Source organism: Palaemon carinicauda, chromosome 35 (genome assembly GCF_036898095.1).
Source record: "Palaemon carinicauda isolate YSFRI2023 chromosome 35, ASM3689809v2, whole genome shotgun sequence".
NCBI classification, from domain to species: domain Eukaryota; kingdom Metazoa; phylum Arthropoda; class Malacostraca; order Decapoda; family Palaemonidae; genus Palaemon; species Palaemon carinicauda.
In genome coordinates, this window is record NC_090759.1 from 67,111,833 (window position 1) to 67,136,672 (window position 24,840).

The 24,840-nt window shown below is 44.4% G+C and overlaps 1 protein-coding gene across 5 annotated transcripts in view; it reads left to right on the top strand.

The window, feature by feature from the left end:
* Positions 1-24,840, top strand: part of LOC137627833 (piggyBac transposable element-derived protein 4-like) — a 326,978-nt gene that overhangs the window by 87,271 nt on the left and 214,867 nt on the right. For all 5 annotated transcript variants that reach the window (XM_068359224.1, XM_068359225.1, XM_068359226.1 and 2 more), the window contains one exon: positions 4,254-4,550. In XM_068359224.1, the coding sequence (XP_068215325.1) occupies positions 4,254-4,550 (297 nt within the window). The remainder of the gene's footprint in view (positions 1-4,253; positions 4,551-24,840) is intronic.

Genomic DNA, 24,840 nt, shown 5'->3' on the forward strand with positions numbered 1-24,840 from the left:
TGATGTTATGCTACTCTCGGAGGTGGTTGTGGACGTTCAGTGTGTCACTGGGAAGACGTTCAACAACCAGCAGAGTTGTCTTGTTGTGACGCAGTGCGGCAACCTCAGCAACCCGATAAGGGGTTGTCTGTACTACCCAGACAGTCTAGACAGTTTCGGGTTGTCGCTGTTCTTCCTCGCTTCCCCATGGTTGACAGTTCACAGACTGTGCAGCAGTACCATGATCTTGTGTCCGGCTCCGTCACGCATCCACCAGTGCGACCGGATTCAGCGAGTCAGACGTTGCCCACTCCGTTGCCGTTTCCTCATCCGTTTCGGATGAGGAACCCTCTGATGAGGACATGGCTGAACAAGAAGATCAATCCCCAGCCCTGCTATCCATCCAGAAGATGCTGAAGAAGGAATACAGCCCTGTCAGGCTGTGGATGAGTCTGGTTAGGACACTGTCATCCGTGGTGCATTTGGTGTCACTTGGAAGACTACACCTCCGTCCTCTTCGGTTTCATCTAGCTCTTCACTGGAAAAGGACAAGACGCTAGAAGCGGTCTCGATCCCGGTTTCCGGAAGATAAGTCTGGTCTAACCTGAGGAAAGGACTTTATCAACCTTTTATAGGGTCTTCCCCTGACTGTTCAGACTCCCAACCACGTTCTCTTCTCAGACGCATCGGACGTAGGCTGGGGTGCGACCTTAGGCGGTAGGGAATGCTCGGGATTATGGAACTCGCGTCAAAGGTCAATGCATTTTAACTGCAAGAAGCTTCTGGCAGTAAGTCTGACCTGGAAAAGCTTCAGGTCTCTCCTTCAAGACGAAGTCATGGAGGTCAACACGGACAACTCCCTGCTTTGATGTTCATCTCCTAGCAAGGAGGGACCTACTCTCTGACATGGTGCGAGTTCGCTAGTGACCTCCTCTCCTGTTCAACAGGTCTAGACTTTTCACTAGTAACAAATTTCTTCCAAGGCAACTTGAATGTCTTAGCAGTTTGTCTCAGTAGGAAGGGACAATAATTCCAACATATTGGACCCTCCACAGAGATGTATGCAAGAGACTTTGGGTCACCTGGGGCCATCCAACCATAGATCTCTTCGCAACCTCGATGTCCAAGAGGCTCTCAACAGACCCAGCAGTGGTTCTTTTAGATGCCTTTCTACTAGATTAGTCTCATCTAGATCTTTATGCATTCCCTCCGTTCTAGTTTGTCAACAAGGTACTGCAGAAGTTCGCCTCTCTCGTTGGGACAAAGTTGACACTAGTTGCTTCCCTCTGGCCCGTGAGAGAATAACTTACCGAGGTACTTCGATGGCTAGTAGACGTTCCCAGAACTCTTCCCCTAAGGGTGGACCTGCTACGTCTGCCACGCGTAGAAGGTACTCCAAGGCCTCCACGCTCTTCGTCTCACTGCCTTCAGAGTATCGAAAGACTCTCGAGAACTAGAGGTTTTTCGAAGGTGGCAACCAGAGCGATTGTTAGAGCAAGGAGAACATCCACCCTTAGAGTCTACCAATCGAAGTGGGGAATCTTCCTAAACTGGTGCAAGTCAGTATCCGTATCCTCGACCAGTACCTCTGTAACTCAAATAGCTGACTTCCTCTTATATCTGAGAAAAGAGCGATCTCTTTCAGCTCCCACTTTCAAGGGTTACAGAAGCATGTTGGCATCAGTCTTCCGTCACAGAGGCTTAGATCTTGTTAACAATAAAGATCTACAGGACCTCCTTAAGTCTTTTGAGACCACGAAGGAGCGTCGTTTGGTTACACCTGGTTGGAATTTAGACGTGGTTCTAAGATTCCTTATGTTAGACAGGTTCGAACCACTTCAATCAGCCTCCCTGAAAGATCTCACCTTTAAGACTCTTTTCCTGATATGCTTTACCAGCTAAAAGAGTCAGTGAGATTCATGCCTTCAGCAAGAACATCGGATTTTCATCCGAAACGGCTACATGTTCTACATCTTGGTTTTCTAGCCAAACACGAGCTGCCTTCTCGGCCTTGACCAATATCGTTCGTTATTCCAAACTTATCGATATGGTTGGAAAGGAACTAGAAAGAGTATTATGTCCTGTAGAGCTCTTAAGTTTTTTTTTAAAAACCTTTATGAGGCCCGTCTGAAGCTTTATGGTGTTCAGTTAAGAATCCATCTTTGCCTATGTCGGAGAATTCTTTATCCTATTATTTTCAGACTGTTAATACGAGAAGCTCATTCCCTCCTGAATGAGGAAGACCAAGCTTGGCTGAAGGTAAGGACACACGAAGTTAGAGCTATCACAACTTCCGTGACCTTTTAATAAAATAGATCTCTGCAAAATATTTTCGACGCAACCTTTTGGAAAAGCTAATCAGTGTTCGCGTCTTTTATCTTAAGAATGTCCAGTCTCTTTACGAGAACTGCTACACTCTGGGACCATTCGTAGCAACGAGTGCAGTAGTGGTGGGGGCTCCACCACTACAATTCCCTAATTCCAGAACCTTTTTAATCTTTCTCTTGAAATATTTCTGGGTTGTCCGGAAGGCTAAGAAGCCTTCCGCATCCTGGTTGATTTGGCGGGTGGTCAAATTCTTTCTTGAGAAGCGCCTAGATTAGAGGTTGTGATGAGGTCCTTTAGTATGGGTTGCAGCCCTTAATACTTCAGCACCTAGGAGTCGCTCAGCATCCTAAGAGGATCGCTAGGCTCAGTAAGGAAGACGTACTTAAAAAGGCAGAGTAATGGTTCAAGTCGACTTCCTTACCAGGTACTTATTTATTTTATGTTTGTTATTTTGAATAACGGCTAAAATAAGATACGGGATACTTAGCTTCTTTGTTAACATGTATGCTGGTCTCCACCCACCACCCTGGGTGTGAATCAGCTACATGATCATCGGGTAAGATTAATATTGAAAAATGTTATTTTCATTAGTAAAATAAATTTTTGAATATACTTACCCGATGATCATGAATTTAAGGACCCGCCCTTCCTCCCCATAGAGAACCAGTGGACCGAGGAGAAAATTGAGTTCTTGTTGACAAGAAGTACTTGAGTACCTGCTCACAGATGGCGCTGTTGTGTACACCCCCACCTGTATAGCGATCGCTGGCGTATCCCGACCGTAGATTTCTGTTGGGCAACAGAGTTGACAGCTACATGATCATCGGGTAAGTATATTCAAAAATTTATTTTACTAATGAAAATAACATGTTAGGGCACCAGCCACTCATTGAGATACTACTGCTTGAGAGTTATTGGGTCCTTTGACCTACCAGAGAGTACTACATTGGATCCCTCTCTCTGGTTTTTGTCTTATGCCTACACATACACCGAATAGTCTGGGCTATTCTTACACATTCTCCTCTGTCCTCATACACCTGACAACACTGATATTACCAAATAATTCCTCTTTCCTCGAGGGGTTAACTACTGTACTGCAATATAATTGTTCAGCGGCTACTTTATTCTTGGTAAGGATAGAGGAGACTCTAGCTATGGTAAGCAGCTCTTCTAGGAGGACACTCCAAAATCAAACCATTGTTACCTGGTCTTGGGTAGTGCCATAGCCTGTGTACCATGGCCTTCCACTGTCTTGCATTAGAGTTCTCTTGCATGGGGGTACACTCGGGTATGGTGTTCTATCTTAATTCTCTTCCCTTTTTTTTATAGTTTATATGTGAAGGATGTAATTTAATGTTGTTACTGTTCTTGAAATATTTTATTTTTTATTTTTTATCCATCTCTTGTTGTTTATCTATTTCTTTGTTTCCTTTCCTTACTGGGATATTTTTCCCTGTTGGAGCCCTTGGGTTTATAGCATCTTGCTTTTCCAACTAGGGTTATAGCCTACCTTGTGATGATGATGATGATTTATTGTTATTGTTATTATTGTTATTACTGTTATTGTTATTGTAAATTATTGTTATTGTAAATTACTATTATTATAGATTATTGTTATTATATATTATTGTTATTATAAATCATTATTATTGTTATTATTATTATTATAAATATATATATATATATATATATATATATATATATATATATATATATATATATATATATATATATATATATATATATATATATATATATATATATATATATATATATATATATATATACTGTATGTATGTATGTAGCCTATACATACATACATACATATAGTATATGTTTGCATGTGTGTAATAAGGTTACATAGATCAATTGTTTTATTGAATGGTATTATTTTACAGTTGATAAATAATGTATGTGTAATTAATTATACATTAATGTTTCCACAGCCTGCTGCTGACAGTCCCAAGCCTGAGCGTGCCCCCGCCCCAGCGTTTGCCTTTGCCCCTGCCACAGCCCTTGACCATGACCCTGACCCTGACCCTGCCCCAGGCCTCGGCTCTGCCCCCGTTCCAGTCCCAGACCCATTTTCTGCCCCAATCCTTACCCCAGACCCTGACGTAGATGACCTTTCTGCTGGCAGTCAGGATAATCTTTCCATATCCAAGCCTGAATGGAGGGGGAATAATTGGAAACGTCCTGGTGGTTCTGTTCCTGCAGTCAGGGTGCAGGGAACACAGGAGCAAGTGAGTAGAGGAAATATTAGTTTTATTGTAGGTAACCCTTTGCAATTCAAGGCTTTTATAAGAAAAGGTGCATCATTATCATAAAGTATGGAAAAGTATTAAGGATTTCATCAGTTCCTACCATAATTGCAGCAAGAACTTTGTACGTACAGTATTAGTCTCCTCAAAGTATAAAGATATTTCTTTGATAAGATTCCTAATTGGTCAAATATGTAAATACTGTACTGTTTGTTATGTTTTCTGTGTTGTACAATGTTTTTGGGTACGTTTACACCAAGCAAATCGGATTGTTTCAGTTCATGAAGGAATACCATGTTTCATGAATCATGTTGATTCACCACATTGATTTTAATGTAACCGTTTACACCAGGCAAATCGAGTCAATTCAAATGATACCAATTCATGGCGATTCAGAGTCAGTGATTAGTTAGGACCTGTTTTTTCATCTGTCAAGGAAGCCAGCTTAGGACTATGAGCCATGCAAGTGGAACTCCTCATTAATCTTGTAGGAGAAGGATGTGCTATATATGATTCTGGTGATTTTGTGCACTGAGATCATGATGTCATTGCTAGTTAAAGGAAGGATATTGCAAAGGAAATGAAATGCAAGGGTGAGTTGAATAGTTTATATTTGTTTATTATTCCTATACTATAGTAGAAGTTACATGTATTGTACTGAACCATGGACGGAATTGCTGTACCCTATGAGTTACTAAACAATATTATTCTGCACATTTTAAAAGCAAATGACAACAGAAACTGTTGTGAACATAGTAAGATATTTTCATTTGGCAACTGTCGGATGCATTGTCTACTTTTGAAATGCATGACACGAGTAGATTCTTTATGGCTCTTTGTGAGTTTTAGCCATTTTTCCTCTTTGAGATACTGGATAATTATGACAATATATTTGAAAACTGAATTTTACATTGAATTCATTATTGGGTACTTTAATGCAGCTCTTATCGGGCAAAATTTTTGTTGTTGGTTATGTTGAGATGGCATCATACATTCAAGTTCTTGTCCTCTGATAAGCCTATGAAAGTATTTCTTTCATGACCATTGCAACTGTGACTACTGTTGTAATTGTTCTGTCAGTCTGTACAAATATTTTAAAATCTCTTCTAGCTAGAGATGGGGGAAGGGGTTGTACACTTCCTGCTAGTACCCTCTGTGCCTCAGATTTCGTTCACTAAATGATACGATATACCCCATCACATAAATGCTATTTTAATAGTAACCGTTAATATGACAAAATGCTAAAATTAACATAGCTGTATTTTTAAATATTTAACTTAGCCGGTGAATATATAATAGCTGCAACTCTGCGGCTCGACAGAAAACACACTCAAAAAACTCACGAGCGATCGCTATGAAGGTTGCGGGTGTGCCCACCAGCGCCAACTGTCGGCCAGATACCACTCTTGTATGTAAACAAAACCTCCAATTCTTCTCTGTCGACGTTGACGACAAGACGTATTCATACTCGCTGTAGAACCTGGAGTTTTCTTAACATATTAGGTGAAGTACTTCATTTTGGTTTGAGCTTTCGCAGTACAGGTGTTTTATCTTCAACTTAAATCTTGAACTCGTTTTTGGATAGATTTAATTTTTGATGACTTTGGATTGTTTTTTGGACTTTCCTTGACTTTTAAATGGCTGACCCTTCCCTCAGTACGGAAGTGTGTTTAGGCTTTTAGCAATTATCTTATCACGTTATAAATTAATTATAGATTTTCCTCTATATATTTTATATCTCAACCGCCTTTATTAGGCCTCTTCGATTAGCTTTCCATTTATAATAAACATCAAAATAAATTTTAATGATTTGTTTATATGCGACCTTTCCTGAGAGTAGGCGGTCCTAACTTGGAAACCGAAGTTAAACAACGTTGAGCCCTTTCAATCGTAAATAGCTTTTAAGGAGCTAATGATTTAAAACTTATTAAATGAATATTTTTTTATAGATATTTTATGAAAGATTTTCTTTGAATAGTCTTCGTACTGTTTCAAAGATGAACTAACGTTTAGTTTATTTATGCTACGCAGTTTGCGCTCTATCGTTACGATAGAGAGAGAGAGTATCACGGTTTCACTTTGCAGAAGGAGTAAATCGATTCTGACGTTTTGTTCATTCTTCTTTCAAAGCTTAAATGTTTTAAATTCTATTTTAAAGGAACTTTTTAATTGAAAAACCTTTCAGTTTTTTCCTTTGGTCAAATAACCTGTTTTTTTGACGAAACGTAAGTGGGCTCTTCTCTTAGGTGCGAAATCAAGAGAGAGAGAGAGAGAGAGAGATAGAGACGGAGGTAGAGAGAGGAGAGAAAACGTTCCGATCTTTATCTCGTCCCAAGCGGGTAACGTTGTTCTCGAGTTACTCTCGTCCCTAGTCTCTGTACGGGGAGAAAGGATAAAACGTTTTTAGTTTTTTATTCTCGTCCCAAGGCAATGTACGGTGAGAGATTGAAAACGTAGTTTTGAATGAACTAGTGTTTAGTCTCTTCCCCATCCACTGATTTTTTTATCTTAAAATATGTTTTCTGTTTTTTGCTGGTATTAATGTGCTTGCATTATACGACTGATTTCGCAATTACAACCTTTTGATGAGGGTAGAATTGCGTGCTTCAGGTAGAAATCAGTTTTATTCATACCTAATGTGAATTGTTAAAAAATTCGATTTCAGTGAAATAAGTGCAAAACAGAAAATCGTAGTGATAAAGTGATATTGCGCAAAGTGTTATCAGTGTTGCGACCGAGGGTTCGTCTGTTCGTGCCTGTCGTTCGCCTAGTCTGGGACCTCTTGCAAGCTCCCAAGCCCAGGGGAGAAGTAATGTCGTACGACTTATGGGTTCGAGAGGCCTTGATCAGCGAACAGACGTTCCCTCTATGGTATCGGGTGTATCTTACCAAGATCACCCCTACCATAAGGCGAGAGAGACGATTTTCTCCTCGTCATCCGAAGGCTTTTCGCATAAGAAACCGTGGAACAAGGTTTCGAGGCCCTTTAAGCGAAAGTCAGTCCTTTCAGGACAGGTCCAGCGTCCTGGTTTTAACCATTAGGACAGCTCTGACCCTATGCAGTCATCGGAAGACTGCTCGCCGCCTAACAAAAGCGTAACACAGACTCCGAGAGTCTTTTTGTAGGCAAGGTTTTGCGGTCACAGACGTTACCCTCGTCTCTTACCGCAACCATTCCCGTTGATCCTAAATGGGTTGTACGGCAAGACATGCAGAATAAGCTTGCCTCCCTTATGGAAGACTATTCTGCCGATAAGTCCGTTGAGCCTAGCCGTTTATCTCATCGAGATCCTGGCTTTCAGCCACCCTAACGTTCCTTTGTGCGTCCTGTTGACGTTGGCGTAGCCAAGTCACGTCAGTCAGGTTGTTTAGAACCACACTCGATGCGGTCTCGTGTGGATTTTCAGCCACATTTGGACGTTAGGCCACTTGCTGATGCTCCTGTTGACGTTCAGGACGTTCGCTAACAATCGGAGTTGACTTGTTTTGACGCTGAGCGTCAACCTCCGCATTCTAGAGTTGTTTTGACTGCTCAGTCTAGGCGGTCAAAGCAGTCTCGAGTGGACGCTGTGCATCCTCACGCACCTGTTGTTGTTGACAGTTCAAAGACTGTCAAGCAGTTACATGACGTTGCGTCCTGGTCTCACGCACCTGTTGTTGTTGACAGTTCACAGACTGTCAAGCAGTTACATGACGTTGCGTCCTGGCCGCTACTAATGCACCAGTGCGTGTGGACTCTGCTTGTAAATCATTGCCACCACGGTAGGTCTCTCCCTTGCTTGAGACTCAGCTATTATCGGACAAGGTTCCTTCAGATGAGGAAGTTGCTGTTCCCCCTCCTACTGATATTCCCTTGAGGACTCTGTCAGACGGAGAGGAGCCTAAAGCTGCTTAGCCCTCTATGGACTTTAAATAAATCATGCTGATTTTTAAGGATCTTTGTCTGGATCTTTTTGTAACTGCTGCTCCTCGTTCGCCTAAACGTCAGAGCTTACACTAGGCCTAGCTACTTCGAAGCCGTTGTTTTCTAAGCTAGTGCTCTCTCGCTCTTCTAAGAGAGCTTTACGTTTGCTAGGCGACTGGTTTATCACCAGGAGGAGTTTGGGGGAGACAGCCTTTGCTTTCCCTTCTTTTAAACTGGCTTATAGAGCGAGAGTCTGATATGACACGAGAGAAGTTCTCGGCTTGGGAGTTCCTGCCTCTGCCCAGATAGACTTCTCAAACCTCATAGACTCTCCCTGGCGCCTGGCCATGAGACGCTCCAAGATTTTACAGGTCGACTTCACAGCTGTTTTCGAGCCTTTGAAGTTTTGCTGTACAATTATGTCATGCATAAATAAGGCTTTCAGGGATGGCTCCAATGATCTGACAGCCACGTTCTCTGCAGGAACAAGTCCCTCAGGGATGGCTCCATGATTTGGCAGCCATGTTCACTGCAGGAGTACGTAAGAGGCAAGTGCGCTCAATGTGTTCATTGTCAAGACAAACTTCACGATGAAGTCTACCAGGCTGTCTTGACAGCATTTATGGAAGGCGACTGGATGGTCTCTCTCGACCTTCAGGAGGCATACTTCCACATTCCTATACACCCGGATTCCCAACCGTTTCTGAGGTTTGTTTACAGGAATGTGGGGTACCAGTTTCGAGCCCTGTGCTTTGGCCTCAGTCCTGCGCCTCTCGTGTTTACGAGGCTCATGAGGAATGTGGCAAAATCCCTCCATCTATCGGGGATCTGAGCCTCCCTGTACTTGGACGACTGGCTTCTCAGAGCATCGTCCAGTCTTCACTGTCTGCAGGATCTACATTGGACGTTGAGTCTGGCCAGGGAGTTGGGTCTTTTGGTCAACCTTAAAGTCCCAACTGATCCCATCCCAGATTATTCTATATTTGGGGATGGAGATTCGCAGTCAAGCCCTGCTCGAAGTCCAACTAATGCTGAAACGAAACGTTTATTCAGTCAGGAGTTGGAACAGTCTCGTAGGGACTCTCTCATCCCTGGAGCAGTTTGTCTCACAAGGGAGACTACACCTTCTGCCTCTCCGGTTCCATCTAGCCTTTCACTGGAACTAGGACAAGACATTAGAGACGGTATCATTCCCAGTCTCCGAACCAGTAAAGGCATGCCTGAAATGGTGGGACAGCAATATCAGTCTGAGAGAGGGACTATCCCTAGCAGTCAAGAACCCAAACCACGTGTTGTCCTCAGACGCGTCGGATTTGGGTTGGGGTGCGACCCTGGACGGTCGGGAATGCTCGGGTCTGTGGACCTCAAGTCAGAAGAGCATGCACATCAACGGCAAGGGGCTATTAGCAGTCCACTTGGCCTTGATGATATTAGAAGGCTTCTTCGAAACTTAGTGGTAGAGGCAACTCAGACAACACCACAACTTTGGTGTACATCTCCAAGCAAGGAGGCACACACTCCTTCACGCTGCTCGAGATCGCAAGGGACCTTCTCTTATGGTCAAGAATTCGAGGCATCTCCCTGTTGACGAGATTCATCCAGGGGGACTTGAACGTCTTGGCAGACTGTCTCAGTCGGAGGGGTCAGGTGATACCCACGGAATGGACCCTCCACAATGACGTGGGCAAGAGTCTTTGGGCTACTTGGGGTCAACCCACCATAGACCTCTTTGCCTCCTCGTTGACCAAAAGGTTACCAATCTATTGCTCTCCAGTCCTAGATACAGAAGCAATCTACATAGACGCATTTCTACTGGATTGGTCTTTTCTGGACTTATATGCATTCCCACCATTCAAGATAGTCAACAAGGTACTGCAGAAGTTCGCCTCTCACGAAGGGACAAGGTTGACGTTGGTTGCTACCCTCTGGCCCGCGAGAGAGTGGTGCACCGAGGTACTTCAATGGCTGGTAGACTTTCCAAGAAGTCTTCCTCTAACGGTAGATCTGTTACGTCAGCCCCACGTAAAGAATGTCCATCAAAGCCTCCTCGCTCTTCGTCTGACTTCCTTCAGACTATCGAAAGACTCTCAAGAGCTAGAGGCTTTTCGAAGGAGGCAGCCAGTGCGATTGCAAGAGCTAGGAGAGCTTCTACCATTAGAGTATACCAGTCGAAGTGGGAAGTCTTTCGAGACTGGTGCAAGTCAGCATCTGTGTCCTCGTCCAGTACCTCTGTAGCCCAAATCGCAAATTTTCTTTTACATCTGAGAAAGGTTCACTCCCTTTCAGCTCCCACGATTAAGGGCTACAGGAGCATGTTGGCTTCGGTCTTTCGACATAGAGGCTTAGATCTTTCCAACAATAAAGATCTCCAAGATCTCCTTAAGTCTTTCGAGACCTCTAAGGAACGTCGTTTGGCAACTCCTGGATGGAACTTAGACGTGGTCCTAAGGTTCCTCATGTCAGACAGGTTTGAGCCATTACATTCAGCCTCCCTGAAGGATCTCACCCTCAAGACACTTTTCCTAGTGTGCTTGGCTTTGGCTAAAAGGGTCAATGAACTTCATGCCTTCAGTAAGAACATCGGCTTTTCTACAGAAAAAAGCCACTTGTTCACTTCAACTTGATTTCCTGGCCAAAAATGAACTGCCTTCTCGTCCTTGGCCTAAATCTTTTGATATTCCTTGCTTATCAGAGATCGTAGGCAACGAACTGGAAAGAGTATTATGTCCTGTTAGAGCTCTTAAGTTCGATTTAGCTCGTACTAAGTCATTACGAGGGAAATCTGAGGCATTATGGTGCTCAGTTAAGAAACCTTCATTGCCTATGTCAAAGAATGCTTTGTCATATTTTATCAGATTTTTTTAATACGAGAAGCTCATTCTCACTTGAATGAGAAAGACCGATGTTTGCTTAAGGTTAAGACGCACGAAGTTAGAGATATAGCAACCTCCGTGGCCTTCAAGCAAAATAAATCTCTGCAAAGTATTATGGACGCGACTTTTTGGAGAAGCAAGTCAGTGTTCGCGTCATTTTACTTAAAAGATGTCCAGACTCTTTACGAGGACTGCTACACACTAGGTCCATTCGTTGCAGCGAGTGCAGTAGTGGGTGAGGGTTTTACCACTACACTTCCCTAATTCCAATATCCTTTTAATCTGTCTCTTGAAATGTTTTTAATATTGTTTTATGGGTTGTTCGGAAGGCTAAGAAGCCTTTCGCATCCTGGTTGATTTGGCGGGTGGTCAAAGTCATTTCTTGAGAGCGCCCAGATTAGGGGTTTGATGAGCTCCTGTTGTATGGGTTGCAACCCTTGATACTTCAGCTCCTGGGAGTCTTTCAGCATCCTAAGAGGATCGCTGGGCTCCGTGAGGAAGACAGACTTACAAGGCAGAGTAATCGTCTAAGTCAACTTCCTTACCAGGTACCTATATATTTTGGTTTTGTTATACAGTATTGATAACTGTCAAAATGAAAAAACTCTTAGCTTATACGCTGTAAACATAATTAACTCTGGTCTCTACCCACCTCCTTGGGTGTGAATCAGCTATTATATATTCACCGGCTAAGTTAAATATTTAAAAAAGGGATTTTGACGTAGGAAAAATCTATTTCTGGGCGAGGGACCTGTGCCGCCCAGTGAATAAGCTCCATTTAGCACTTATTCTTAGGGAATTTACTGCTAAATATACCAGAGAAAAAATGTAAAGGAGTGCTAGGTTAACTAGCTCGCTCACCTATTGGTGTCGGTATAAAATTGGGCGTATAATCCAGAGGTCCCGCACTATTTAGATTCATCCATGACAAATACCCCAATAGAGGAGAGCCGTTCAACCTCACTCTGCACCACCAACTCTGCATCCGCTCAGAACCCAACTCCTTAGCACCCAAAGTTTGGGGACTCCAAGGGAGAGGAGCTGGGAGGGTTCACTGGGCGGCACAGGTCCCTCGCCCAGAAATAGATTTTTCCTACGTCAAAATCCCTTTTCTGGGCTCGAACATGTGCCGCCCAGTGAATGTATACAAGAGAAATGTCACCAAACTTGCAAAATAAAGGAAAAAACATAAGCGTAAGGGAAAAACAAGTTTCTTTAATCAGAGATGAGTGCCAAAAACAATTATAAGGGTATCTTAAGAGGAACATAAATCCACTTGGTAGAACAATTGACAAAATAAGGTAAGGTATAATAATGCCGTGAGTGATAATATATACAGATACTCAGGAGTTAAAAATTTACAAATATAATAACAGTATTCAGGTGCGAAACCAACGAATACAAATAGGGTATACATGAGGCAGGTAAGAGGGAGAGATAAAGTGACAAGGAATTAACCTGTGAGTTACCTGGGAGTAACTACGCTCCCTGCAGCTACTGTAGAAAATTTTAAGGCTTCCAAATGTTTAAGGTAGTGTTTCTTGAACACTGACGGAGATTTCCACCCTGTATACCTGGAAAGGTCCGTAAAATTCATGTGGTGAAAAAAGTTCACCGAAGTAGCAACCGCTCTGATATCATGTGCAAGAGGAAAAGAGTCAGGGCTAGCTTGTTTAATAAAATACAAAATTTGTTGCCTGATCCCTTTAATGGTAATGGTACCACCTTGTTCTCTAACGAATAGAGGCCCCGAGGAGATAGAGGAGGTCCGGGATAAATAAGACCTAAGAGAAGTAACAGGGCACAGAGACGGATCTTGCGTGAGAGGGACGATTTTCCAGGAGGACCATCTGTTCTGAGGGTCTTCGTTCTTAGCCAAAAAGAATTTGTTAGGTGAAAGAAGGACCTCTCCCGAAGGAAGGAACTCAATATGACCCGGGTCTTTCGACAAGGCTGCCAGTTCAGAAATTCTTGCCCCGGAAGCCAAGCTCACCAGGAAAAGTGTTTTCCTGAGAAGGGGAATGTAATCACACGAACTGTTAATGGTATCAGAAGCCAATTTGAGTACATCATTAAGGAACCAGGTCACCGGGGTAGGACGAGTAACCGGTTTCAGTCTGGCACAGGCTTTCGGAATTGAAGCTAACAAAGAGTCGGTTAAGTCTATGTTAAAACCCACTAGGAAGATCTTTTTCAAAGCAGATTTAATAGTGGTGATAGTATTGGCTGCCAGACCTGATTCTAATAAAGATCTAAAGAAAGTGACTGTAAGGTTCAAGTTCATACAGTGCACGTCTGAGTCTATCAAAAATTTTGCCAACTTTTTAACTGCAGAGTCATACTGGCGGATGGTGGAATCCCGTTTATCTGATTCTAGGAACAGGGTGTTTTGAGGATCAATATTGGCACCATACATGGCCGCAAACTTCATAAAGTCCATAAAGTTAGGGCGCTCTGAATGTTTGAGAAAGCGTACACAACGCGTGTTTGTACTATCTGAGACAGAACCGGATTGGGTATCGGGTGAGGATATAGTCTCAACTCTCGCAGGAGAGGATACCAGTTGCTCTTGGGCCAGTTGGGTGCGACCAAGGCTACTTGTCCCTTGAAGGATCTCAGTTTGTCTAGGACTTTCAGTAAAAGATTCACCGGGGGAAAGAGATAAATCTTTTCCCAGATGTCCCTATTCTGTGACATGGCGTCTGTGGCGTAAGCCTGAGGGTCTAGATTGGGAGCCACATATACTCTCAATTTGTGGTTGGACTCCGTGGCGAAGAGGTCCACTTGGAGACCGGGAACCCGAGAGAGATTCCACCGAAATGACTTTAGATCGAGTGACCATTCCGATTCTAGAGGGGAGGTCCGGGACAGGGCGTCTGCCACTACATTCCGGACTCCCGCCAGGTGGACAGCTGAAAGATGCCAACGGTTCGAGGCTGCTAGGGAGAATATGGCTACTAGAACATGGTTCAGAGGCCCTGACTTTGACCCGCCTCTGTTGAGGCAACGGACCACCACTTCGCTGTCGAGGACCAGACGAAGGTGTTGTCTCTTGGGTAGAGCGAGACGTTTCAGGGTTAGAAGAACTGCCATGGCCTCCAGCACATTGATGTGAAATTGGCGGAATAAGGGAGACCAAAGACCTTGAACTTTCCTGAGCTGAGAATAGCCGCCCCAACCTGATAGGGATGCGTCCGTGTGAATGATTAACTTCGGAGGCGGAAATCGAAGGGGAACTGACTTTGACAGACTGTTGGCTCTTGTCCAAGGAAGAAGTCTTTCCCGTAGAATGGGAGGAAGGCGGACTTTCCTGTCCCGGAGCTTCCGGTTCGCCCTCGAACGCCAGACACGATTGATATCCTTCAATTTTGCCTTCAGAAGTAGATCTGTCACTGAGGCAAACTGAAGGGACCCCAGAATCCTCTCTTGGAGTCGTCTGGAACTTACTTTGTCTTTGAGAAAGCGTTTGTTGTTCCTTGCAATCTCTAACCTATTGGGTTTGGGAAGACACAGAGTATGAGATATAAGATCCCATTGCAGGCCGAGCCATTGGAACTTCGATTTCGGAAGAAGACGGGACTTCTTGAAGTTGATCTGGAAGCCTAGAGATTGAAGATATTGGATGACTTTGTGAGTGGCTTTTAGGCAATTTTGGGAGGTGTCTGACCAAATGAGCCAGTCGTCCAGATAGGCTACTACTTGAATCCCCTGATTTCTGAGTTCCTGAACAGCGACTTCTGCTAATTTTGTGAAGATCCTTGGGGCGATGTTGAGCCCGAAAGGCATCACCTTGAAGGAGTAATTTTTGTCCCCTAAGCGGAAGCCTAGATACGGACGGAAGTGTCTCGCTATCGGGACGTGATAATAGGCGTCTGTAAGATCGATAGAGGTGGTGACGGCCCCACGGGGAAGTAAGGTCCGCACCTGCGAGACGGTAAGCATTCGAAACTTGTCGCATTGAATGGACAAGTTGAGAAGGGATAGGTCTAGGATCACTCTTCTCTTGTCTGAATCCTTCTTCGGGACACTGAACAGCCGACCTTGAAACTTCAGGTGTTTCGTTTCCTATATGGCGTTCTTTTGCAACAGATCCTGGACAAATTCGACTAGGTCCGGAGTGGAATGTTGATGAAATTTGTTCGGAGGAGGAGGCCCTTGAATCCAACTCCACCCCAGTCCCTTGGAGATGATACTGAAAGCCCAGGGACTGAACCTCCATTTGTTGCGGAAGGCATAGAGCCTCCCCCCTACCTGCTGCACCTCAGTATTGGTTTGAGGAGTTGCCTCCACGTCCGCCTCGGAAGTTCTTTCCCTTGCGAAAGAATCTTCCCCTGCCTCTGTTCTGGTTAGAACCACGGTGGTAGCCTCTACCTCTATTATAACTCTGGGAAGAGCTATGAGCCTCATAAGACTGGTTAAAGGCAGGAGAAGTGGTGGAGGCACCGGAAAGCTGGCTCTTAGGGAGCAGAACGGTGACATAGTCGTCCGAAGGAGCCTGAGAGGTGGAAGGCTGTGCAGGGGCAACGGGAGATGGGGGAAGAGGCAGTCGGAAATTGGACGAACCACTCTGCTGTTGCCTGAACTGGGTGGAGGTATATGGGCGGAGCTTCTTCCTACCCCGGGCTTGGTAATTTGCGGGGTCATATTTACGTTTAGGAGTCAAACCCCAACGGGCTTTAAGGCTCTGATTGACTCTAGTGGCCTCCGCCAAGACTTCCTCTACAAGATCCTCAGGGAAGAGATTTGAACACCAACAGGAGGACCGGATAAGCTTATTAGGCTCGTGCCTAATAGTCGCCTCAGCCAGGACATGTTTGCGACACCTGCGTTTAGCAATAGCGAAGTCATAAAGGTCGTAGTATAATGACTGCAACGTAGCCTTATTGAGAGACTTAAAGATACTCTCAGTATCATAAGTCAAGGCTATCGACTCCGTGGACGTGGCCAAGTTCAGAGTACGGCCAACACGTAGGCGGGAATCATACTCCTGTTTAATGAGGGATTCCGGGAGACGGGGAAGCCGCTCACTAAACATTACTGAAGCACAGTCTGCTGCTAGTTTGCCAGAGGTAAAGGTGGTATGGACATTGTCCCAACACTCAATGCCTGAAGGAAGAAGGAGGGAGATTGGATCTACCTCTCGGATGGGAGGCAAGGGCTTCTCCTCCAGAGCATATTGGAAAGCAAGCTCTGCTACTTTATTGACGCATGGAGTCACGGTGTTTTTGTCCATTAAGAACATTGTGAAGGAGCTCTTATAAGGCGTCAACATGGTGTTGGTGCAGCCAATGTCATTCAGGAATCTGGCCCAAACAGATTGGGCTTGCTCTTTTGGGAAGATGACCGTCTCTTTGGGGACCTTGTCTAACCGAACCAAAGCTTCCTCGGTAAGCCTGGCATAACCATGAAATGGAAATGCCAGACCAGGAGGAAAAAATTCAAAGTCCTCTAGAGGACGAGTGCCAAGGCCCTCCAAAGTTAACATTCCGTCTGAGAACGGGGAATGAAGAGCCATACGCCAAGGATTATTCTTGGCAAACGGCGGGAGCTTAGAGGCATCCGGGATGAGAGAGCTTTGGACTCGCTCCGGAGCACCTTGCTCTAATGCCCCAAGTCTCTGACCGATGTTAGAGAACATCGTGTCCATCTTAGACTGCATTTCTGATACCAACTTAGCCTGCATCTCCGACACGATGCGAAGCATGGCTGATTCGGAAAGGCCCGGGCTAGCAGCAGGAGTGGCGGAATGAACTCCCGGGTCGTGAGACTTAGAGGAGGAGCCAGAAGCCTTAGATGACAGGTTTGTATTCTGCTTAGAACTATGGGAAGCCTTGTGAGGCTTACGAGCTTTAGGTAAGGTTCTAGATGTAGATTTATCCTTGGGGGGAACCGGGTATGATCGTTGAGACGAATCACGGTCCCCAGAAAAACCATGAAAGGAAGAGCGATCAGATGAAGAAGAAAGAGCGGGGCTGAGGATAGGAATCTCAGCGCCGGAAACACCTGCCTCACTTACCACCCTACCTGTATCCGGATCATCCAATAACATGGGTTCCACATCCAGGTTCATGGAGGCAACATTGTCTTCCAGATCTCCGGGGGCGTCCGACGGATCCTGCTCTGGATCAATGAACCCCGCTATGGTGGCATCAATGTGGGCAATGATGGGAGCTGCAACATGCCTAGCCACAGCGGCTGAAGACTTGGCGTTGGGATAAATCAAGGAACAGTAGTCCTCGGATAGGACGTACGGCCGCTTGGACTTCACGTTCCGGGCAAAACCACCAACCCACACTTTCAGTGTGGCCCGAGCTGCAGACTTTTGCTCCGGGGATGCCTGAAATAATAGTGGGAATTATAAAATGAAAGACTCCCAGTGGTCCTTCAAGACCATAGAGATCTTACTAAATAGTGTATGTATACCAAAAAAGGTAAGATAAATAAGAAGGCAACATAGCCAACGGGACTCACCGAGTCAGATCCAAGGGTGGTGATGAGGTCAAAACAGACCACACAGTTATCCGGGTGCCATACCACGACGTCCTCCAGCTGCACTCCGCAGAGGGCGTGAGACCGACAGACGGTATGGCCGCAGGGCTGATGCAGAACAGCCGCACAGGCCGTCGTCTGACAATGCACCATCTATAAAAAGAATAGTATATGAGAAACTGTAATTCTCTTAAGTAGGGGCGGGTCCGGAGGACCCGGGCCTAACATAAGTCTAACACAAGATTAGAGCTTAACTGTAATATTCTTAAGTAGGGGCGGGTCCGGAGGACCCGGGCCTAAACATAAGTCTAACTTAAGACTAAAGTATAGCAATCCATTCCGGTCGAGCCGGGAGCATAAAAAGGATGCAACAACAAGGAATTAAGACACATGGTGTCTGATTTCCCGGGGCGAGGATAAGCCCCGGGCCGGGAAATAAAAGTATATCCATAAACCAATTCGTATAGGAACTCCGGGATAGTGATCTGTCATATATAATCATATATAATCATAGGAACTGTTATAAATTAATAGGGGGCGGAACTGTAGATAAGAACCGCCAACCGAACCCAGAGGGTTTCGTATAACATAAACAAGTGTGATAAGTGAATATAAAATAGGGTGCACCGGGATCCAACTCTGTTGACCGGTGGCCAACCAGACTAGACAGAGACGAACCCGCCGGGACACCCGGAGGACAAAGTCCATAAACACTGAACTACCCCCTCTAAAAGGAGGGAAGGCAACGGTCCCCTAGGGGAGGGGGGGAGAGAAGCCTAGCCACCCACCTAGCGAGAGGGGGAGCTTGGGGGAGGATCACGTGATACGGAGCAGCAGGGCTACCAACTGACGATCCCCAACCAGACAGATCAAACGGAGTAATAGCACAAATATTCATTATAATAGTGATAGCGTTGAAAATTATATAAATATACACATAAAAATTTTGGGCAAGGTATGCAACATAATAAATAAATCACAAAGGACACACCTGATGGCTTTAAAATAACATTGCCGCCTAGTAACGAAGGTCGGCAGCCATAACGATACGTAACTGATATCGGCCCTAAAATTGAACCACGAGGGTTCTAAACGCTAAATAATGAATATCCACAATAACAAATAAAATTTAATAATAAAAATAATACACATAGTAACACCGCGAGTGAAACTAAAAGCTCTCAAAACAGGAGTACCAACTGTAAGTGGAATCAAGCAAGATCGATATGAACGAAGAGAATAAACTCCTATAATTTCAATATTAAACGATCTAGGTTGCTCAAAACACAGCAAAACAAAGCTTGGTACTTAACTTAGACGGTGTCTCCTGGGAAACCGACGAAGAGGCCATAATCCAGTGGACAATAAGTGAAAAACGAGAGCACAACAAAAAAGCGGGTTACAACACAGGCGTGCTAAAAGGAGTTGGGTTCTGAGCGGATGCAGAGTTGGTGGTGCCGAGTGAGGTTGAACGGCTCTCCTCTATTGGGGTATTTGTCATAGATGAATCTAAATAGTGCGGGACCTCTGGATTATACGCCCAATTTTATACCGACACCAATAGGTGAGCGAGCTAGTTAACCTAGCACTCCTTTACATTTTTTCTCTGGTATATTTAGCAGTAAATTACCTAAGAATAAGTGCTAAATGGAGCTTATTCACTGGGCGGCACAGGTTCGAGCCCAGAAATGATATTTTAATTATAAAATAAATTTTTGAATATACTTACCCGGTGAATATATAAATTAAATGACCCCCCCCTTCCTCCCCAATAGAGACGCAGTGGGACGAGAAGAATTGAAGGTTTTGTTTACATACAAGAGTGGTATCTGGCCGACAGTTGGCGCTGGTGGGCACACCCGCAACCTTCATAGCGATCGCTCGCAAGTTTTTTTAGTGTGTTTTCTGTCGAGCCGCAGAGTTGCAGCTATTATATATTCACCGGGTAAGTATATTCAAAAATTTATTTCATAATTAAAATATCATTTTATCTATTATCCTCCATATACAGTTAAGTCTAAATAAAGAGTAGATGGGACATGATATCAATTAGTGCGTCCATTTCTCCTGCTCTGAATGTATGTATCAATGGATCATTTTGTTCTGCCACTCAAAAGCTCTACCTGGTGAGACAAAGTATTCTCTCAGAGTGTCGCAAACTGACATGTCGTATGCTGTAAGCCTTTTACTTTTGTTGGTGACAAACTCCTCATGTTTTGATGATGGTCAATATTTGTATCATCATTGTCACCACAGAAGTTCATATTATCCTTATGACAAATGAAATTATGAAGTGCACACATTCTTTTGATTATTGCTTCAGATACCTCAGTGCTTGTATCCATTGATGTTTTCAGTACACTAAATTTCTGAGTTAGCATTCCAAAAGAACATTCTACTCTTCTAGCTGCTCTACTCATCCTAAAGTTGAATAATTCTCTAGAGTAATCTAGGTCCTTTCGAGGGTAATGTCTCATTATATTGAGCTTTAAAAGGAATATTTTAAATATGTAATGTCCCTGGTAGTTACATATATATATAGCTTAAATCCCGCGTTTCGACGCGGCACGACAGAAATTCAAATTCGCGGCGACAGCCGCCATGACAGTAGGTGGTCATACATGAGTGCCACCACTCGCAGGTTATCAGAACCATTACCCATCATCTTCAGAAATTCTCTGTCGTTGATCGTGTGAACACCTCAGGAAATTCTTTTCGCTGCTAATAACTTTGTTCTACAATTTGGTGAAGTACCTTTTGTTGATTATTATTGACGAGTTTTGCCGCTTGTTTTGGTTATTCTTCTGTACTTTTCGCTTTGTTTTATTAGACTTTGTTGGTTTGACTTGGACTTTTTTTCTGTTTTTTCAAAATGGCTGACTCTATCAGAAAGTGTGTGAAAGGTTGCAAGACACGTATGCCTAAAGCCTCTATTGATCCTCATTCAGTATGCTGTGGTTGTAGAGGTCAATTTTGTACTTATGATAACAGATGTAACCAATGCAAGTCTTTGTCTGATTCGGAGTAGATTGCTTTTGAACGCTATGTTAGGCGTTTGGAAAGAGATAGAATTAGAAGGTCTAGATCAGCTAGTATTGTTTCTAATAAATCTTCGGATGGTGATATTCCTTCCGATATTCATACTAATATTCCTGTTCCTATTCCAGCACTCCCAGATCCCAATACGGTGTCGGAGGTAAGTGAACCTTCATTGAAGGATATAATGGCTGCTATTTCAGCCTTAGGCGCCCAAGTTCACTCTCTAACTGCCGAAAAAGAAGTTATGTGGGGTGCAGTGCGTGGTTTACAAAGTAAAATAGTGAATAGTGATAGTGAAGTGGAGGGTGCGTCCGTTCGTGTCCGTCATAATCCCAGCCGGGGACCTCTTCCATGCTCCCCAACCCCTGGGAGAAGGAATGTCGAAAGGCAAAAGGATATGGCAGACTTTAATCAGCGAACGAACGTCCCCTCGAGCATTATTGTTGTCGATTCCCATTTCACTCCCCCTTACCACAGTAAAGGTGAGGTTAATTTGTCTGCAACTTCTTCCGATGACGTAAAGTCGCGACGTGGTTGGCGTCAACCACTTAAGTCAAGACCGCTCAAGAGACATATGTCTCCTAATAAACCATCTTGTAGTGCCTGGTGTTTACTGGAGGTTTTTCTTTCGGACGAAGACGATATGTCAACACCGAAACAGGCACGTAAGACGCATAGTTCGTCGGAGGGAGAAGGTGCTCAGTTGACGTCAGTTCACGCTCCTTCTTTTCCCCCAGATTGGGAAATGGTTCAAAAAATTCCCCCTGTTGTTTTCCCTAAGTCTATTGACGCTCCCGTAAGTTATTCGATACTCGGTTTAGATCGTGCACAAGGCGCGCTGGAAGTATCGACAGTTGACGATACCTCGCAGTGATCATTACATAGTTTTGTTGATGCACACGGCGTCCATTCTATTCCTGATTTATCTGCATTAAAGAGGTCCATTTCGTCTCTTTTTGACGTTTATGACTCTCGAACAGAGAGTTCGCGTCCAAAAGAATCGAAGGACAGCAATAGACCAAGTAAGCGTTCTTCCGATACTATCGGACAGCGTAGTCTTCCTATACTCAGCAACGCACCATCGCCTCCGTCGTTTCGCGTGGCTGCAAGCGATAAATCTGACGTATGCGGCAATCGGGTCTCGAACTCACGCCATTCTGGACGCATACAAAAGTCTGAAAGCCCACGGCAACATGAAGGCATGAGACAGCCTGTTCTTATGCTAGACGCATGCAGTCAAGTCTTTTCTCCGAGTCATCTGACCGGACGCGATACTATCGCTACCGCCGGACGTGATACTGTCAATACCGCACCGATCGCGGCAGACTCACAGCATTCGGAAGCCATACAACAGTCTTACGTTATGCAGGAAACTTTGGAAACCGTTTCTCCATCAGAGCCCTCAGTGCTTAAACATGACGCTTCCTCACAATTGGAAGATATACTTCATGATATTCCTTCAGGTCGATCTGAAGTTTTTATAGAAGACAATAGCCAACAGGATGATACGGTCTTGGCTTCTGACAATGTGAATCAAGGAACTGATGTTCCCTTAGCTGAAGTAGAAGAGGAATCTCAGGATCCGATACAGGCAGCTGATTTTAAAAGACTTTTGACAGTTCTCTCAGCTTTATATCCAGAGGATTTTACAAAGCCTATGCCTCAAAGCCCACCCTCTCAATTTTTGAAGAACAGACCACAGAAAACATCCTCCTATAAGAAGATGGTTCTGGCACAGTCAGTTAAAAGAGCTTTCCATACTTTTGATCAATGGACAGCTAAAAGAAAGGATCAAGGTAAGCCTTCTTTTTCCTTTCCTCCAACCCGACTAGCCTCCAGATCTAGTGTTTGGTACTCGACTAGGGAAGTTCTTGGTTTGGGAGTCCCTGCCTCCTCCCAAGGTGACTTTTCCAGACTTGTGGACTCCTCACGAAGGTCAACCATGAGTAAGGCCAAAATTATGTGGTCTAATTCAGAAATGGACCATCTACTGAAGGGCATCTTTAGATCAATAGAAGTCCTAAGCCTTATGGATTGGATTCTAGGAGCTATCGCAGAGGCAACAGACTCTAACAACGAGACTCAGATGCATCTGATAGCTTGTTTAGATAAGGCCGTTAGAGATGGCTCCATTGAACTTTCTGCCCTTTTTACAGCAGGAATCCTTAAGAAGAGGTCCAGACTTTGTTCCTTTCTTTCTTCTGGTTTGTCCTCTGTTAAAAAATCTGAGCTCTTATTTGCTCCTTTGGGCAAACATCTTTTCCCTCCTGAGTTGGTAAAAGATTTGTCTGCAACACTGTCACAACAAGTCACTCAAGATCTGATCTCTAGGACTGCTAGAAAGGTTCTTCCAGTTTCCTTTTCTACAAGATTACAAAAGGAGACTCCTCCCATTCGTCAGCCCTTTCGTGGCAGAGCCCCCTCGAGGGGACCTCAGAGAATTGCTGCCGGAGGTCAGACTCGCAAATTCCCTAAACAGCAAAATAAATCAAAGAAGTGAGACATGTTCTCTCCAGACACTAGTGGGAGCCAGACTTTCACATTTTTTGGCAGAACTGGAGCTAAAGGGAGCCGGAGTCCTGGTCGATCAATGTTCTAAAGGAGGGATACAAAATCCCCTTCCTGAAAATGCCTCCCATGTCGTCGACACCCTTGGAGTTATCAAAATCTCACTCAGGGAACAAGACAGCGGTTCTTCAAGAACAAGTGAACCTGATGCTGTCAAAATCAGCCATAGAAGGGGTAGAGGACACCTCTTCGGAGGGATTTTACAACAGGCTTTTCCTAGTTCCGAAAAGCTCAGGGGGATGGAGACCTGTTCTGGATGTCAGCCCATTGAACAAGTTTATCAGCAAAGTGAAGTTCTCCATGGAGACTTCAGCGTCAGTCCTTGCAGGCACCAGACAGGGAGACTGGATGGTGTCATTAGATCTGCAGGACACGTATTTTCACATCCCAGTACACCCGGACCACAGGAAGTTTCTAAGGTTCGTGTTCCTCAAAACCACGTATCAATTCAGAGCACTCTGTTTTTGTCTAAACGCGGCTCCTTACGTTTTCACCCGAGTAATGGCCAATGTAGCTCGCTGGCTTCACCTAAGGGGAGTAAGGATCTCTTTTTACCTAGACGACTGGCTACTCAGAGCAGAATCGCAAGCAAAGTGTCTGGAGTCTTTCCAAATAACAATCTCATTGACTCAACAGTTAGGTCTGATTTTAAAATTACCCAAATCTCAGCTAACACCCTCACAAAATATTATCTATTTGGGGATGAGGTTTCAATCAGCAGTTTTTCGGGCTTTTCCAGCTCCGAAACGTATTCTAGACTGCCTGGTGAAAGTACGTCACTTCCTAAACTTACGATCATGCCAGGTGAGGGATTGGATGAGTCTCTTAGTCACCCTGTCATCAATCGAACAGTTTGTGTCTCTGGGAAGACTTCATCTACGTCTTCTACAGTTTCATCTAGCAAAGTTCTGGACGAAAGATCAGAGTTTGGAAAAGTGGATGCCAATTCCTCTAGTGATCAGGAATCACTTGGAATGGTGTGACAGTGTCAACAATTTCCAAGAGGGTCTCAGTCTGTACCAAAAGATCCCCAACCTAGTGTTGTACTCCGACGCCTCAGACATGGGTTGGGGTGCAACTCTCAGGAAGGCCAAGATATCAGGCCTTTGGACAAAGTCACAAATGAAATGGCATATAAATCTCAAGGAACTTGTGGCCATTCATCTATCCCTAATTCATATCCAGAAGGAAGTCCGAGGAAAACTGATTCAGATAAACGCAGACAACACCACTGCGTTGACGTATATCAAGAAACAGGGAGGCACTCATTCGACCTCTCTTTACGAGGCGGCAAGAGACCTCCTCCTCTGGACGAAAGCGAGAAACATAACATTGATTACTCGCTTCATACAAGACGAGAAGAACGTCATGGCGGATATGCTCAGCAGGAGGGAGCAAG